The sequence below is a fragment of the Lontra canadensis genome, unplaced genomic scaffold (assembly GCF_010015895.1).
Source record: "Lontra canadensis isolate GAN:19392208 unplaced genomic scaffold, GSC_riverotter_1.0 scaffold218, whole genome shotgun sequence".
In the NCBI taxonomy this organism is placed as follows: Eukaryota; Metazoa; Chordata; class Mammalia; order Carnivora; family Mustelidae; genus Lontra; species Lontra canadensis.
In genome coordinates this window covers 425,206-439,215 of record NW_022631212.1, presented here as the reverse complement: position 1 = coordinate 439,215, position 14,010 = coordinate 425,206, and the positions used below count along the sequence as shown (strand labels likewise).

Genomic DNA, 14,010 nt, shown 5'->3' with positions numbered 1-14,010 from the left:
GGAACTAGAGGAAGCCCCCCCGGAGGGTGGGCGCTCCCAGGGACTTCCTTCTCCAGGCAGGGCCCTGACCTCAGATGCCTGACTCAAGTCCCCTGGCCCAGTGACCCCCTTTGTATTCTGAGAGGAGCCTTAACTCCTACCTACCCACCTCCTTCATCATATACCCCCCCCCCACCGGCGCAGAACAATAAAGAGAAACAGCTCTACTGCTAGGTGACTTCTGTGGGCCCTAGGCAGGAGGGGACACGTCCTTCAAGGGAGAGAGGGCCCTGGAGTTCTTACTGCGAGAGAAGAAGACCACCCCTGCAGGTCTGTCCTACTTCCTCCCTGCAGCCCATCCATCTGCCCCCTACTTCCCCATGATCACCCCTGGGGAGGGGGCGCTCTAACTAGGGGGCCAGCAGAGGGAAGAGGAGCAGGTCCCAGCAACCTCAAAGGAGCGGCTTCAGCCAGGATCCTCTCCCGCACGAGTGTCTCCACAGAGCGGAGCAGCTCTGAGGCTAGCCCGGATGTCCCGTGTGGGCCCAGGAATGAGCAGGAGGGCCTCTGCCTGCCCCTCAGGATGAAGAAGTCCTGCCTTGACCTCCAGGACCATCTGGGCCCATCTGGCAATGAGCCCCGCTGAGGCCTGTCCCTGAGAAGCTGGGTGTGAGGGGGTGCACTCTCAGAGGGGCAGAGGGGCTGGTGACCGTCAGAAGGTGGGCAGGGGGGCAGGGAGACAGGCACCTCTTGCGAGCCACCTCTCACACACAAGTATGTCCTGAGCAGGACCCTAACTCCTGCCCTGGGAAGTGTCTACCTCTCTCCCTACTCAGAGCCTATCCCCTTAGCGGCCAGAGAAAATTCTGGGACTTCCGCATCCATCATCCAAACTCAAACTTTGTTCGGCTGAAACCGGGACCCCCTCCCAGCCACTCCCTTGGGTTTGAGAATTGCCCTGAGCCCATGCATTTGCCTGGTAAGGTTGGATCCTCTCCAGCCCTGTGCCTTTTAGGGCCTGGTTTCACTCTCCCCGCCTGCAGCTCCTACCCTCCAGGCCTCCACTACCTCTCAGGAGCCATTCTCTCTAAGTTCCTGGTTCTTCAAAGATGCTTCCTTGTAGTCCTGGAAAGTCTGCCTTCCAGAGCCCCATCCTGGAGCCCCTTGGCCACTCTTTCTAGCAGGTGTCATGGCGACAGCTGGTTGGCGGGGGGGCCCCGTCTGCCCCTGAGAAATTCCCATTTCCTGGGCCTTCATGTGGGTCAACGGACCATGCTCAGTGTTTCTTTCCTTGTTTCTTTTTAAAAGTAATTGCATCTATTTGACTGAAATTCGGATTTCCAGCAAATCAATGCTAGAGGATATCGGCCCACACAGAGATCATAATAGGACATCCATGGGTTCACTTGTGAAAGAGGAATTAATTGTTCAAGGGATTCTCAGAGTTTTTGCTTCCTCCAGCTGCAAACACCGGGTTGTTTGGTTTTGTTTTGTTTTTGTTTTTTAAATTTGTACATGTTTATTGTAGAGAGAGTGTGTGTGATTGGGGGGGAGGAGCAGAGAGAGAGAATGTCAACCAGACTCTCGCCCTGAGTGTGGAGCCAGACACCCCACATGGCGCTGGGTCCCAGGACCCTGACATCACCACCTGAGCTAAAATCAGGAGTCGGAGGCTTAACCAACCAGGCCACCAGGCGCCCCGCACACTCAATGTTTCATGCGTGTTATTTCTTGTCTCGCCCACTGCAACCCTATCATCCTTCCCTCTTTATAGATGAGGAATGTGAGTCTCGGAGAGGTGGTAGCGCACAGACAGACACACAGACAGAGCGGGGCAGATCCTGGGTTCAGAGCCGAGTTCCTCCAATTCTACAGCGGGTTTGTGGGCTTGGACTAGCTTGCTGTCTATGCCAGGCCTGGGACAAGCTGCAGCTCCGCCCCGAGCCTCGGCCTCTGCAGATGGAAGAACACAGTATCTCCCTCACTGGGTGGTTGGGAGGGTTGCCCGCTCCTGGCACACAGTAGGCTCCTTTTCCCAACAGTCTGCACAGGGCCCCAGGCCCTGCCCCGTGACAGTCCCCCTGTGCTGGCCGTGCTTCTGCTGGGCCCCGGGCCCCCGGACAGCTGTGGTCCTACTGAACATGCGCAGTGAGCCACCTCTGATCTGCCCGGAGGAGGGCAGCTGGTGACTTGAGGCCACCAGTCATTCCTCCGGCCTGCGTCTTTGCCCCTGGCTCCATGCCAAGGACACTTCAATATACGTTCATAATTGGCCTGGTGCCTAGGTGTAGGAAAGCATTGGTGGGGATGCCTTTGGGGCAGGGCTATCGTCAAGCTGTTGATCAGAAAGATCTAGAAGTGCTGAAATGGGAAGAGTCAAATCTCACTGACCCGCTGAATGGCCGTGGAGGAGCCCCTACCTCCCTCTGGGCCTGCCCCTCTGTGGAGCCCGAGAGCTTGAGCTGAATGGCCCTGCCGACCCTACATACCCCGAAGCCCCTCTGGATCCCTGACAGTACCCTCCTTTCCCTCCTGTGCCTCCCCCCACCCCCCGTCTCTCTGTCTCTCCGGAGCATGTGGCCCACGGCTGCCCCCACCAGGGGTCCACAGAGACACAGAGAAGCTTGACTTTGATTTGCTTTATTTAGTCTGTGTGGGGGCAGGGAGCAAGCTTTGACCATTGCCAAGGGTGCCAAGGGGGGAGGTTGTCCAGCATTGCTCTTGGAGTCAAAGAAGGCAGGAGGTGGCATCACAAGTCCATTGGGCTGAGATTCCTGTGAGGAGACGGCAGAACATGGCAGCGAGAGGGGACAGTCCTCGCACCCTCTGGAGACCCCAGGCCAGCCCTGGGGACCTTGTTCTCCCCTCCCCACACACCCATTTCAGCCCCAGGAATCTAGGCACACAGAGCAGGGAAGCAAACCCACCTGGGGCCAGCAGCATGGGGGGAGCCCCACTCCAGGATGTCCAGTGTTTCTTCTCTGTCTCTTTTCCCATACCTGGGAGGGGAGAGGCAGCTGGGGCAAGCCCTGTACCCACATGCCAGCTCACCTGCCTCATACCCACCCTTGCACACCTTCTGCCTCTCCCCTAGGGCCCAGGGCTCCAGGCCTAGTCAGTAGAGGTGCTCTGCTTTCCCAGGAGCATGGAAGGGGCAGGGGTCATGGCCCACGGCCGCAGGGACTGGGATCTCTCCCTCCCACCCACCCTCGCACGCACCTGGGCCTGGTCAGCATGTTGATGTATCTGCGGAGCTCAGCTGCATACTGGGCCATCTGCTCTGGTGTAGCATTGTCCCCGGGGTACACTGGCTCCAGCGGGGCTGCCTGGGCCCCAAGCCGTGGCTGCAGCAGCAGAGCCGCACAGGCAGACAGGAGCAGCAGGGAGAGGTAGCGGTGGGCAGCAGGCATCTGAGGAGTGGGGAGAGGGAAGGTAGAGGCAGAATGGAGCCCATCTGCCCAACCCCTTCACCCATCACCCATTTCTCCAAGCCTGGGAACAAAGGGGCTGAGCAAAGGGCTACTCGGTCCTCTGTGCCCAACCTCCCAGATGTGCCCTAGAGAGCGCGGACAGCCCAGGTCATGAGCCTGAGCCGCCCGGCAGCCGAGTCTGCACCAAGGCCTTCGGCAAAGTCAAAAACATAGCAGAGAGGGTGGGGATCTGGGACAGGAGAGCCAGGACTCATGACATCCAGGGCCTGGTGGCTCTGAGGACTCGGATTCGGGGTGGGGTGAAGACGTGCTCCAGCGCCCCAACGGGGTGGGAGCGCACAGAATGAACTTGTGAATCAAAGGACAGAAAACCAGGACCTGTGGGTCTGCCCCCCTGCAACCACCGCCAGGATTCAGGGACAGGTCCTGGAGAAGACACTGTTGCCTGCATCGCCCTCAGCCAACAGGCACGGGCGCACCCTCGGACCCTGCCACTCACAAGGCCACGGTCACATTTGTGTGCGCGGCCACCACGCACTCCCCGCACACGTCTTCAGTCTTCTAGTCCACAGACTGCTCTGCCAGGGTCATCCATCTGTCCAGATGTAGAGCCGAACCCAAGCAGGACCCCAGACCTCCCAATACCACCCCCCTGCTCTGCAAAGCTCCTTCCCACACCCCAGGCCCCTAATCCCAAGGACTCCCCAGAGCCTGGCCTCCCAGTCCCCTCCAGACTAGGACCACTTACCTTGAGTCCTGAGGGCCAGATGGGTGTCCCTGCCCTCCCCCGTGCCCCTTTATAGTCCTCAGCCCCTCAGAGTCCCCGCCTCCTGTCAGCCTCTCTCCGCAGCTCACCCCCTCCTCCCACGTCTCCCTGGTATCCACAGAACACCAGCCCTGGGGCCAGGGCCGGGAGGGGGACAGGGCTGCAGCATAACAGGTAAAAGTGGGCCAAAGTAGGTCTCCTGTGGGCCCCCAACCACCTTTGGGCGCCAAAGCAGGCTTGGTTCAAGAAGAATGGGGGTCTAAGACCTCAGGATGACTGAAAGGTTCTGGTCCCAGGCCTCAGAACAGCCCCTCCTGCCTCCCAGGGATTAACGGGAATCATAAGATCAAGGCTGGGGCTCCAGACTCCAGGATGGAGAGTCAGGACTTCCTTTCCAGGTTGTGACTAGAACGAAGTGGGAACAGGGAAGCTGGGGGGGAGATGCCTTAGGTAACTAGGCAATGGGGGAAGGAGTGGTGACCCAGGCACAGAGAGACCCGGCTGGTGTGTGGGGTGCAGAATGAGAACCCATGTGCCTGGAATCAGGGGAACTGGAGTGGCGGGAGCGGGTGCGAGAGCCATTTCCCAGAGCTCCTTTCCAAGGCAGTGATAAACCAGCATCATAAAGCCTTGAACTTTCCAGTGTGCCCCTCGCTCAGTCATCTCACTGGGTGCCTGCAATGACCCATCTTACAGATTCAGAAACTGACTCAGAGACTTTAAGTAACTAACTCCAGGCCACATAACTAGTCAGTGGGAAATCCAGAGTTTAACACAAAGTCTAATTCCAAAATCTGGACTCTTTTTTCCTAAGTGAGGCTGTCAAAGTATTGCTCTAATTTCCCATTTTTTGGCTGAGCAAGGTGAGGCTCACAGAGGCGAAGAGACTTGCCCAAGACCACACAGACACCTAGGACTTAAATTCTGGCTTGGAATCCCAAGCCCACCATCCCAACGGTGCCGCCTCGCCTCCACCCCCACGAGCCTGTGAGTCTGCCCAGCTCAGCGCCCCTTCCTCAGCCCCCAACCCCTTTCCAGCTCAGGCCAAGCAGCAGTAACAATGTATCTAAATGATACACTGAAGCCTGAGTAGGGAGCACAGGACCTCTTACCCCTGAGGTCCTGCTGTCCCAGATCAAGACACCAAAAGTGTGTGTGTTACAGGAGGTCGTAGAGGGTGTGACAGCCGGAGGTGTTACCCCAGGGATCTGGCATATCGGGCTTAGTGTCCAAATCCTGGCTTTGCCCTTGGCTCTGTGGCACCCTGGAAAATAATTCCATTAGCCTCTCTGAGCTTTGATTTTCCTCCAGATAGTGAGGATAAAGAAAGTGTTAGTAAATGTCTGTTCTGCTCAATTCTGGTTTCTGGTAACAAGAAGAACAATAATGCTTCACCAGACAACAGCTTAAAAACAAATATAGAGAAACACCTGCGTGGCTCAGTCGGTGAAGCGTTTGCCTTGGGCTCAGATCACGATCCCAGGGTCCTGGGATGGAGTCCCACATTGGGCTCACTGCTCAGCGGGGAATCTGCTTGTCCTCTCTTTCTCTCAAATACATAAATAATTGGTCTGTCCCCGCAAGCCCGGGACTTGGTGCCCACTTTGCAAAACAGAGGTGATGGGGCCACAGCAGCTGCATTGTGCCACCAGGGGGCGCCAGGGCCCAATCTTAGTTCGGAAGGTCTGGCCGCCTGCAAGATTACAGCCTGCTGGGACCTGTTCCGGCCACTACCTATGTTGGAATGGAGTCCCTGCAGACAGATGGCAGATCTGCGGACTGACTAGAGTGCTGGGGCCAGTTATAGTTTTGTCTTGTGCCTAAGAAATGACTTGTATTCCACGATGTCAACTGAACCTATAGCTTTCATTTTTCTCCTTTGCAAACAACAGATTCCCCTTCCAGGTCCTCTCAGGGATGTTAGGACAAAGGAAGAGGGAAAGGTAGTGGGTGTGTTTTCAGAACTGTATGGCTAGATCCAGAAAAGGGTGATGTTTCTCACTCATCTGCATATGTTCCGAGGGCTTGCCCTGGAGCCCTGCTTAGAGAAGGCACCAAGCACTTACCTGCAGGCAGACCAAATGAAATGGAAAAGTCCCTTCTCACCCGCCCAGCCCCATGCCTTCTAAGACAAGGAGGATGGCCAATGGGCCCCATTAGGGATGGAGTGAGGTCTTCAGTGAAACTAGGAGCAACAGACAGGGGGAGGCCGAGTGTGCTCTAGCAAGTGGAGTGGGGTCCCATATACGGAACTGCGGGGCAGGAATATGGCCAGCATTGCATCCTCTGTTCCCCCCTTCTCCCAAGAGTGCCTCCAGAGCAGCCTGGCCCAGTTCTTAGGACCATGTCTTATTCCTGCACTGGGTGGCAGCAACAGAGGTGGGGACAGGTGGCTGCACCTGGATGTCAGGAACCCAGGGGGTCCCCTATTTGCTGGAGAAACCCTTAGGCTGAGGACAGCTGTCTCACACACACACACGAGTTGAGCCCCCCATCCCACTCCCTCCAAATCAACTCAGGCCTGACTGGGGACTCAGGTCACCCATTTGGAGATTGGACTCTGTCCCCGCTTCTCCCTCTCCGGGAGACTCCCTCTGCACCCAGGAACCCTGCAGGCATCACAGTGTTCAGTAATTTTCCCTCCCTGCCCACAACGCCTGCAAAAGCAAATTGTATCATCGTCAGCCCAGATTTTTCCTAAAAAGAGGGTCTGGGTGTGGAAGGAGGGGAATTTTTCCCTTAGGATATTGGAAGGGAGAGTAGCCAGAGCAGTTCTGAGAAGGGTTACAAATGAGTAGGAGAGTAAAGGAAAAGAGGGGGTGCTAATAAGCACATGCCAAGGCCGCCCTGGGGGGGCTCAGTCAGTTTAAACATCCGCCCTGGGCTCAGGTGATGATCCCAGGGTCCTGGGATTGAGTCTCACACAGGGCTCCTTGCTCAGCGAGGAGTCTGCCCCTCCACCTGCTTGTGCTCTCTCTTGCTCACTCTCTCTCTCAAATAAATAAATAAATAATATTTTTAAAAAAATAAGCATATGTCAGGCTGTAGATTCAGCTGTTTTCCTCACTAGCTCTACCACTCACCAGCTGTGTGACCTTCGGCAGAGGACATAAGCTCTCTGAGCCTAAGCAGTGAACCCTTACCATTATTATTTAAGGTATAAGCTTCCATGCGTAACCAGTGAAGACATAGAGGCAGCAAAATGGAATGACTTGGCCAGAATCACATGGCTGACTATCGGCAGACAGGACTGGAATCCAGATCTTTGGTCTCTGAGGTCACACCGCCCCCCGCCCCCTACCCCCACCACTGCCCACCACCGGACTCCTGGGCGTGGGTCTGCGTGAGAGCTCAGATTCAGGCTGTTCAACGGAGATCGTGTTTGTAACGGACACCGTGCATTGTCCCAGTACCCTCTCTCTCCTCCCTCCATCATGAAAGAAGAGCCTGAGAATAGCCCTTGCACACTCAGCTAAAGGCAGCTCCCGGGTTGTTCTGGCCACAAGTTAGAGCCACGTGACTAAGTACTAGCCAATGAAGTGGGACCGCGTGACTAGTTCTAGCCAATGAGGTGGGGCCACGTGACTAAGTTCTAGCCAATGAGATGAGTGTTTAAGTGCCTTGGCACCTCTCTGGTTCTAGTAATGGTGGTGTGGTCCTGAGGCCGGTGGTCGCAAGATGGCCACAAAAGAGTTGCCAGAGCAACTCCTCTCCCACGTGTAGTTCTACAACGGGGCCCGTGTCCCCTCTTCTCGAATGCAGGTTGACCTGTGACTGCTTGACCAATAGAGTGTGTTGGAAGATGACTTGTTAGCTTGTGAGGCCAGGTCATAGAAGGGAGCTGTTAGGAGTTGAATGGTATCCCCCCCCTCCCCCCGGCCAAATTCGTGTGTTGAAATCCTAACCCCCAGTACCTCAGGATCCAGCCTTATCTGGCAATAGAGTCATTGCAGATGTCGCTAATTAAGATGAGGTCACACTGAAGGAGAGTAGACCCCTTACACAATATGACTGCTGTGTTTAAGTCAAAGGGGTATTTGGACACAGAAACAGTCATGCTGAGAAGGAAGCTGTCTGTGAGTCAAGGAGACAGGCCTGGAACAGCCCCTTCCCTCACAGCCCTCAGAAGGCAGCAACACCGAGGACCCCTGGACTTCAGACTTTAGCCCCCAGAACTGCTGTTAAACCTCTGGGCTTGTGGTGCTCTGTTACAGTAGCCCCAGGAAGCCAAGGGCGCCCTGCTTCTTCCTGCTTCTCCCGGAACCCTCACTCTGGGCGAAGTGGGGGGGGAGCCAGGTACCATGCGTATCCAGCTACCCCAAGAATATGGCGTGGGAGGGACCCCCACATGGAGTTGCTGGGTCAAGAGACCCAGTGGAGCTCCCCGCAGTACCCATCAGACAATGTGAGTGAGCCTTCTTTGGCATCAACCCAGGGGGTGCCCTCTGATGATCCCAGCCCCAGCCAACCTGTCACTGCATGAAAGACTCCAAGGGACAGGGGCCTAGTTGAGCCCTTTGCAATCCTGACCAACAAAATCATGATTGATATGAAGTGGTTGGTGGACGCTGCTAAGTCTTCAGGTAGATGTGAATCAGCATAGTACCCAGCGCACCTGCCCTTCCCCGGTCCCTCCCTTCCCTGGGACTGGAACACGAAGGTGGTGATGGTGGGTCATCTTCAGTCATGCAGAGGAGGACAAGGAGATGCCACAAAATAGGACCCTGGGCTTTTGGATGTCCTCCTGGAACAGAGCTGCTGACTCCCCCAGATGCCACTTGAATTTTAAATAAAAGAGAAATAAATTGCTGTCTTGTTTAAGCCACTGCTAATTCTGCCTCTATTTAAAAAGCCAAATCAATATTCTAGCAATAAGGTGTGTGTAAAACAAATAGCTCAGTGTCTAGCACGTAAGTAAGTGCTTCTTTCAAAAGGTACCTGTTATCACCATTAATATCCCATCTAAGGCTCCTACAGGGGCAAGGCTGGTTGAGTCCTGTTGTCCGTGGATAAACCACAGGCTCAGCCCTCCTCCAAGTGAATGGGAGGTGAACCCAGGTCGGTGATGGCCAACCAGACAGGCCAAACTGAAATTGTCTGTGGTCATGCATAATTCATACCAGGGGTCTCTTCCATCAGCCTCAAACTGACCAAGTCCTCCCAGGCAGACCACCAGACAGGGGGCCAGGGACACGAGCACTGGCACATGCAGTCCCACTGCTCTGACCATAAAATGAGCCAAAGCTCATGGCAGCCACTGTAGGTTCCCACCCCTCCTCTCCTGGTGCAGAGGGAGTGGGATTGGAGGAGAGAAGGGGCAGAATGACACAGGGGGTAGATCTCAGATAACAATAATAGAGAAGGGAGAACCAGAGAAACTAACGCTACCCTGAGAAATCAGGAGAGGCTTCTGGGAAGAGGTGGACACTATCCTGAAGATGTTTTCCAGACTGGAATGGAGCAAAAGGGCTCCGCAGGCAAGGGAGTGGTCTGGACAAAGGCGTCGAGCGTCAGAGTCCACATAGTTTGTGATGTGTGCCAGGCCCCGGACCTGCCTCCCTTCCACCCATTCCTGCCCTACCTTCAAAGGCAGGCAGCACAGGAAAGGATAGGAGTCGGAGCCCCAGGCCTCCTAGGGCAGATGGTGTCAGAGCAGCTACAACAGAGCCCGCTTTAGGATCTTCTCTTCCTCCATAGCCATCTAACTGCAAACAGTCCTAAGAGACTCCTACTCTCCGATGTGCCACACCAACCTCCCTGACCGGCCACCCCACTCTGGATCTGTGCCTTTGGCTTCAGCCTGATTCTCCTTCTCATTGCCCAGCTCCCCACCTTGTGGCTTGTGCGTGTCCTATGACCTGGAGGCCCGGGCAAGAGCCTACAGACTGAGGAGGCTGTGTCTGAGTGGGGAGACATGGGCCCCTCCTTTAGGGGTTCCTCAGACTTAGAAGGGAGACCAGGCACAGCAACATGGACACAACAGAGCAGTGGCCATGAGAGCCGGGCTGCCACAGAGGTCAGGAAGAGTGCAGAGCAGGGACAATCAAGGCAGGCTTCCTGGAGGAAAGGTGTTGGGAAGGAAGGGTATCAGGGAAGATGAGCCTGCAGGAAGGCTCTGGGATTCCTCCACATTGAGTGGTGAGAAATTTGGATCAGACTCCAGTTTAAACATCCACAGCGCCGTCAGCCTTCAGCGTCTAGTCAAGGGAATTGTGGTAGGGGTGCACGGGGGAGGGGGTTGTCCCTTGTCACCAGGAAGGCACAATGAGTGCCTTATCCATGGAGTGGGAATTTAGCAATGTGGGGGAGGGCAGTTGCTAAGGGAAAGGGCAGCCTCTACACTCACATCACACCTCCTGCCCAGGGAAAAGGGGACGATAGAAATGACCCCTCCCCCAGCACACGTACACCCACCTCACCCCCCTCCCAAATGACTTCCTCCACAGTCCCATCTTGGATCCCATCTCTACTCCCAGCCACAACAGCCCTGGAGGCTAGGGTAACTGCTCTGAGGGACGGGTGCCTAGCCCACACCCCCAGCCACCTGCACCTTTGTCTCCATCTGCTCTCCTAGGCTGCCTAGCAAGCTCCTTTCCACCCTCCCCATTCTCTCGCAATTATTTTTCCTGCTCCTCCCTGCCCCTGGTCAAGAACTTTCATCCTGCCCCACTGGAGAGTGCCACAGAAGTCCCTTGCTTGGGGGCGCCTGGGTGGCTCAGTGGGTTAAGCCTCTGCCTTTGGCTCAGGTTATGATCTCAGGGTCCTGGGATCGAGCCCCGCATCAGGCTCTCTGCTCAGCTGGGGGCCTGCTTCCTCCTCTCTCTGCCTGCCTCTCTGCCTGCTTGTGATCTCTGTCTGTCAAATAAATAAATAAAATATCTTTAAAAAAAAAAAAAAAGTCCCTTGCTTGGGCTCCATCCTCCTTGCCCCTGCTGGGCCAAAGGGTCTTCTCTTAGCTCAGAGCAGAAAGCACCCCCCATTATGCCCCAGCCTTGTCCTGGGGAGGCTTTTGTCTGCGGTGCCCCGTCTTCTCCTGACTGGTGCCTCCACCCTCCGCTCCCTCCGGATGCCACCTCCAAGAGGGAGAAGGGAAAAGAAATACAAAGGCACACATTCTGTTTCAGTGAAATTTGCTCTTTATTTGGGGAGCAGGAAAAGACCACACACAGCCCTCCAGCCCAGGGGCTGAGGACACGGAGAAATGGAATGAAGACCCCCATCCCGCACCCACCCCCCAGGCGCAGCAGGCAGGGAGAGGAACCCAGGTTCCAGGATCGGGAGCAACCATGCAGATGAGGTCGGTGTAGTTAGCATATCTCCCAGGAGCCCTTGGGGTCATCACCACATGTACGGGCCTTCTGGCCTGTAGGAAGGAACGGAAAGGAATCGCTCAGAGACCACCTCGGATCTGGGGAGGCTAGATTGGGGGAACGCGCTAGGTGTTTCCGTGGGGCCGCGCATCCCAGACCAAGCACTGGGGGACAGGATGTGTGTCGGGGGGGAGGGTGGCGGGGAGACCCTTTTACCGTGTCTTGACCCGGCGGTCCTCGTCGTCGGGGAAGAGCAGTTTCGCGAGGACCGCCTCGGGGCTGTCGCGTTTCCCATACCTGGGGGCGGGTCCAGAGGGGGCGGGGTCAGACACGGGCACGCCCCCGGGCGGAGGGCCGTAGCCCCCGGGACCCCGCGCACCGCCCACTCACCGCTGCCGAGTGACCAGGTTGAGGTAGTGGCGCAGCGACGCGTAGTAGCGGCTCAGCTCCTCGGGCGAGGCGTCTTCGCCGGGAGCCTCGGGTTTGGAGGGGTAAGCGTGGACCAGCGCCCCCAGGCAGGCGAGCAGGGCCAGCAGCACTGTGGCCACCGCGGGCCACGGCCTGCGCACCGTCACCATCTGGAGCAGGGGCAGGGATCGTGGGTCATCCCCGGCCTCGACACCTGACTGCGGGAGGCTGAGGCTGCCGTCGGGCCCACGCTCCCCGGCCTGTGTAGGGCCACTGCCGGACCAAGGCTCAGCCACCCGCTCGCTGTGTGTTCTCAGGCACTGCACTGCCTCTGCCTCGGTTTCCCTATATTTCAGAGAGGCAGAAGCCCTGCCAGTCTCCCCAACTCCCACTCATACTGCCCAGAACGGTAGCTGGAGGCAGAGGGCTATGCTGGCCTCTCAGCCCCAATTTTCACCATCCCAGCCTCAGTTTCTCCACCAAATAGCCCGGGATCCCCCGCACCAGACCATTCCCAGGCTACTCACGGCGATAGCTCCGGAAGCAGAGATGAGCAAGTGGCCGGCAAAAGGAGTCCCAAGGGCTGGACTGCTGCAGGTCGGGCTGTGGCCTCTTCCTCTGCTCAGCGCCTTCCCTGCGGGGCTTATATCTCGGCCTGGAAAAGGAGGGGGAGTTTGAGGGGGAGGGGGAGCTGGAGGGGTGGGGAGGGCCCTTCCTCCTCCTTGCCTCCACCCCCGCCAGATCGCTGAGTGTACACCCAGACAATGCGTGATGTCTCCACCTTGCTGGAGATCAGATCAGACTCAGACCCTGGACAGCTCCTGAACCCCATCTTCCCCCCACAGGCCCCCAACAGCAAGGTGTAGCCTCCCCAGGAAGTGGAATGTTGGCATGTAGACTCCTGGGGCAGCCCCTGGGACCAGGGATAAGACTCCATCTTCCCTAGTCTACCCATGGGTGGGAAGCATGGGCATAGGCTTGACACTGCCTCCAGCCATGAGACCTGTGACTGGTCCACGGAAAAGGCAACCTTTTCAGCCCTCCCTCTGCAATTCCTTGGAGAGGGGCTGAGGAGAGGCAGAACCCTCTGGGAAAACAGGGAAAGCCTCTTTCTACTGGAGGTGGGGTAGGAGCTATGGTTTGGGCTCTTGATGTGCTGTTTATGATGTCCTAGGGGACAGGTCTGTCTGCACACCCCACTATGTCCCTTCCCTGATAAAGATCTGGGGAGAGGGCCAAAAGGAGGCAGAGGCCAGTCCCCACTCCCAGAAGCACCTGAGTCGGCCACCTGTGCATCCAGCCTGACACGCACAGACCCAAGCCCACTGTCCCCAGGCCATTTCAGTCTCCACTGGGTTCTGGGGCAAAGATCCTCACCCAGGGCCTTTGAAAGAAAGAGGAAGGGACTCTATTTATTAGGCACTTACTGTGCACAGGCCATACAGGATCGAAGCACAACCCAATGAGCTGAGTTTATACCCATTTTACAGATGAGGTAACTGAAGGTCTGAGAGAGGAGGAAACCCAGGATTCGAACAAGAGAAAAGCGCTGGGGCAGACCCCAGGAAGAGGCCCTCTCCACTGAGGGGCAGAATGGCTCACTACCAGAAATAACCATGGAGCTCAGAAGTCGGGCATGGGAGCAGGGGAGGGGAATCTAATTTGGGGGCCTGCTACCCTCTCTGAGAGGTCAACCACAACAGGCCCACCTGTTCCCACTGGGAAAAGAGGGCTGTTGGGGAGTCTCCCCATAAAGCCCTTTCCAGCTCCCTTTCTCCCAGCCTGGCCAGAGCCTCCAGGGCTTCCCTGTGTCCCATCAGCCCCTGAGGACAGGAGGCGCCATCTTGTTCCTGCGCCAGCCCCTCCACCCCCCAGGACAGATGGCTGTGGGTGTTATTTTTAGAGCTCTCTCAAGGTGGAGAATTGGGCTCCCTCAATCACCTTTTTATAGGTTCAATCACCTGCACTCTCCGGAAATGGCGCCTTATCAACCAGTCGGGCCCATGGGCCCTGCATATCCCAGGAAAGGCCAGGGCAGCACGCTGAGCATGAAGGCAGAAGAGGGGACCTGCCTCTATACCCAGAGGGAGGAGAAAAATCATTCACCTGAGGGCAG

The 14,010-nt window shown here is 56.7% G+C and overlaps 2 protein-coding genes across 2 annotated transcripts; both read right to left on the bottom strand.

Moving 5' to 3' along the window:
• Positions 1-2,728: 2,728 nt before the first annotated feature.
• On the bottom strand, positions 2,729-3,389 carry PPY (pancreatic polypeptide). The gene is made up of 3 exons (XM_032849085.1): positions 3,199-3,389; positions 2,907-2,978; positions 2,729-2,753 (listed from the first exon to the last, which is right to left on the bottom strand). The coding sequence occupies exons 1-3, from the start codon at positions 3,387-3,389 to the stop codon at positions 2,729-2,731; spliced, it is 288 nt and encodes a 95-aa protein (XP_032704976.1).
• Positions 3,390-11,698: 8,309 nt separating this feature from the next.
• Positions 11,699-12,531, bottom strand: PYY (peptide YY). Its single transcript, XM_032849028.1, has 3 exons — positions 12,422-12,531; positions 11,877-12,064; positions 11,699-11,783 (listed from the first exon to the last, which is right to left on the bottom strand). Exons 2-3 carry the CDS (start codon positions 12,062-12,064, stop codon positions 11,699-11,701), a joined length of 273 nt encoding a protein of 90 aa, XP_032704919.1. The 5' UTR covers positions 12,422-12,531.
• Positions 12,532-14,010: the final 1,479 nt, after the last annotated feature.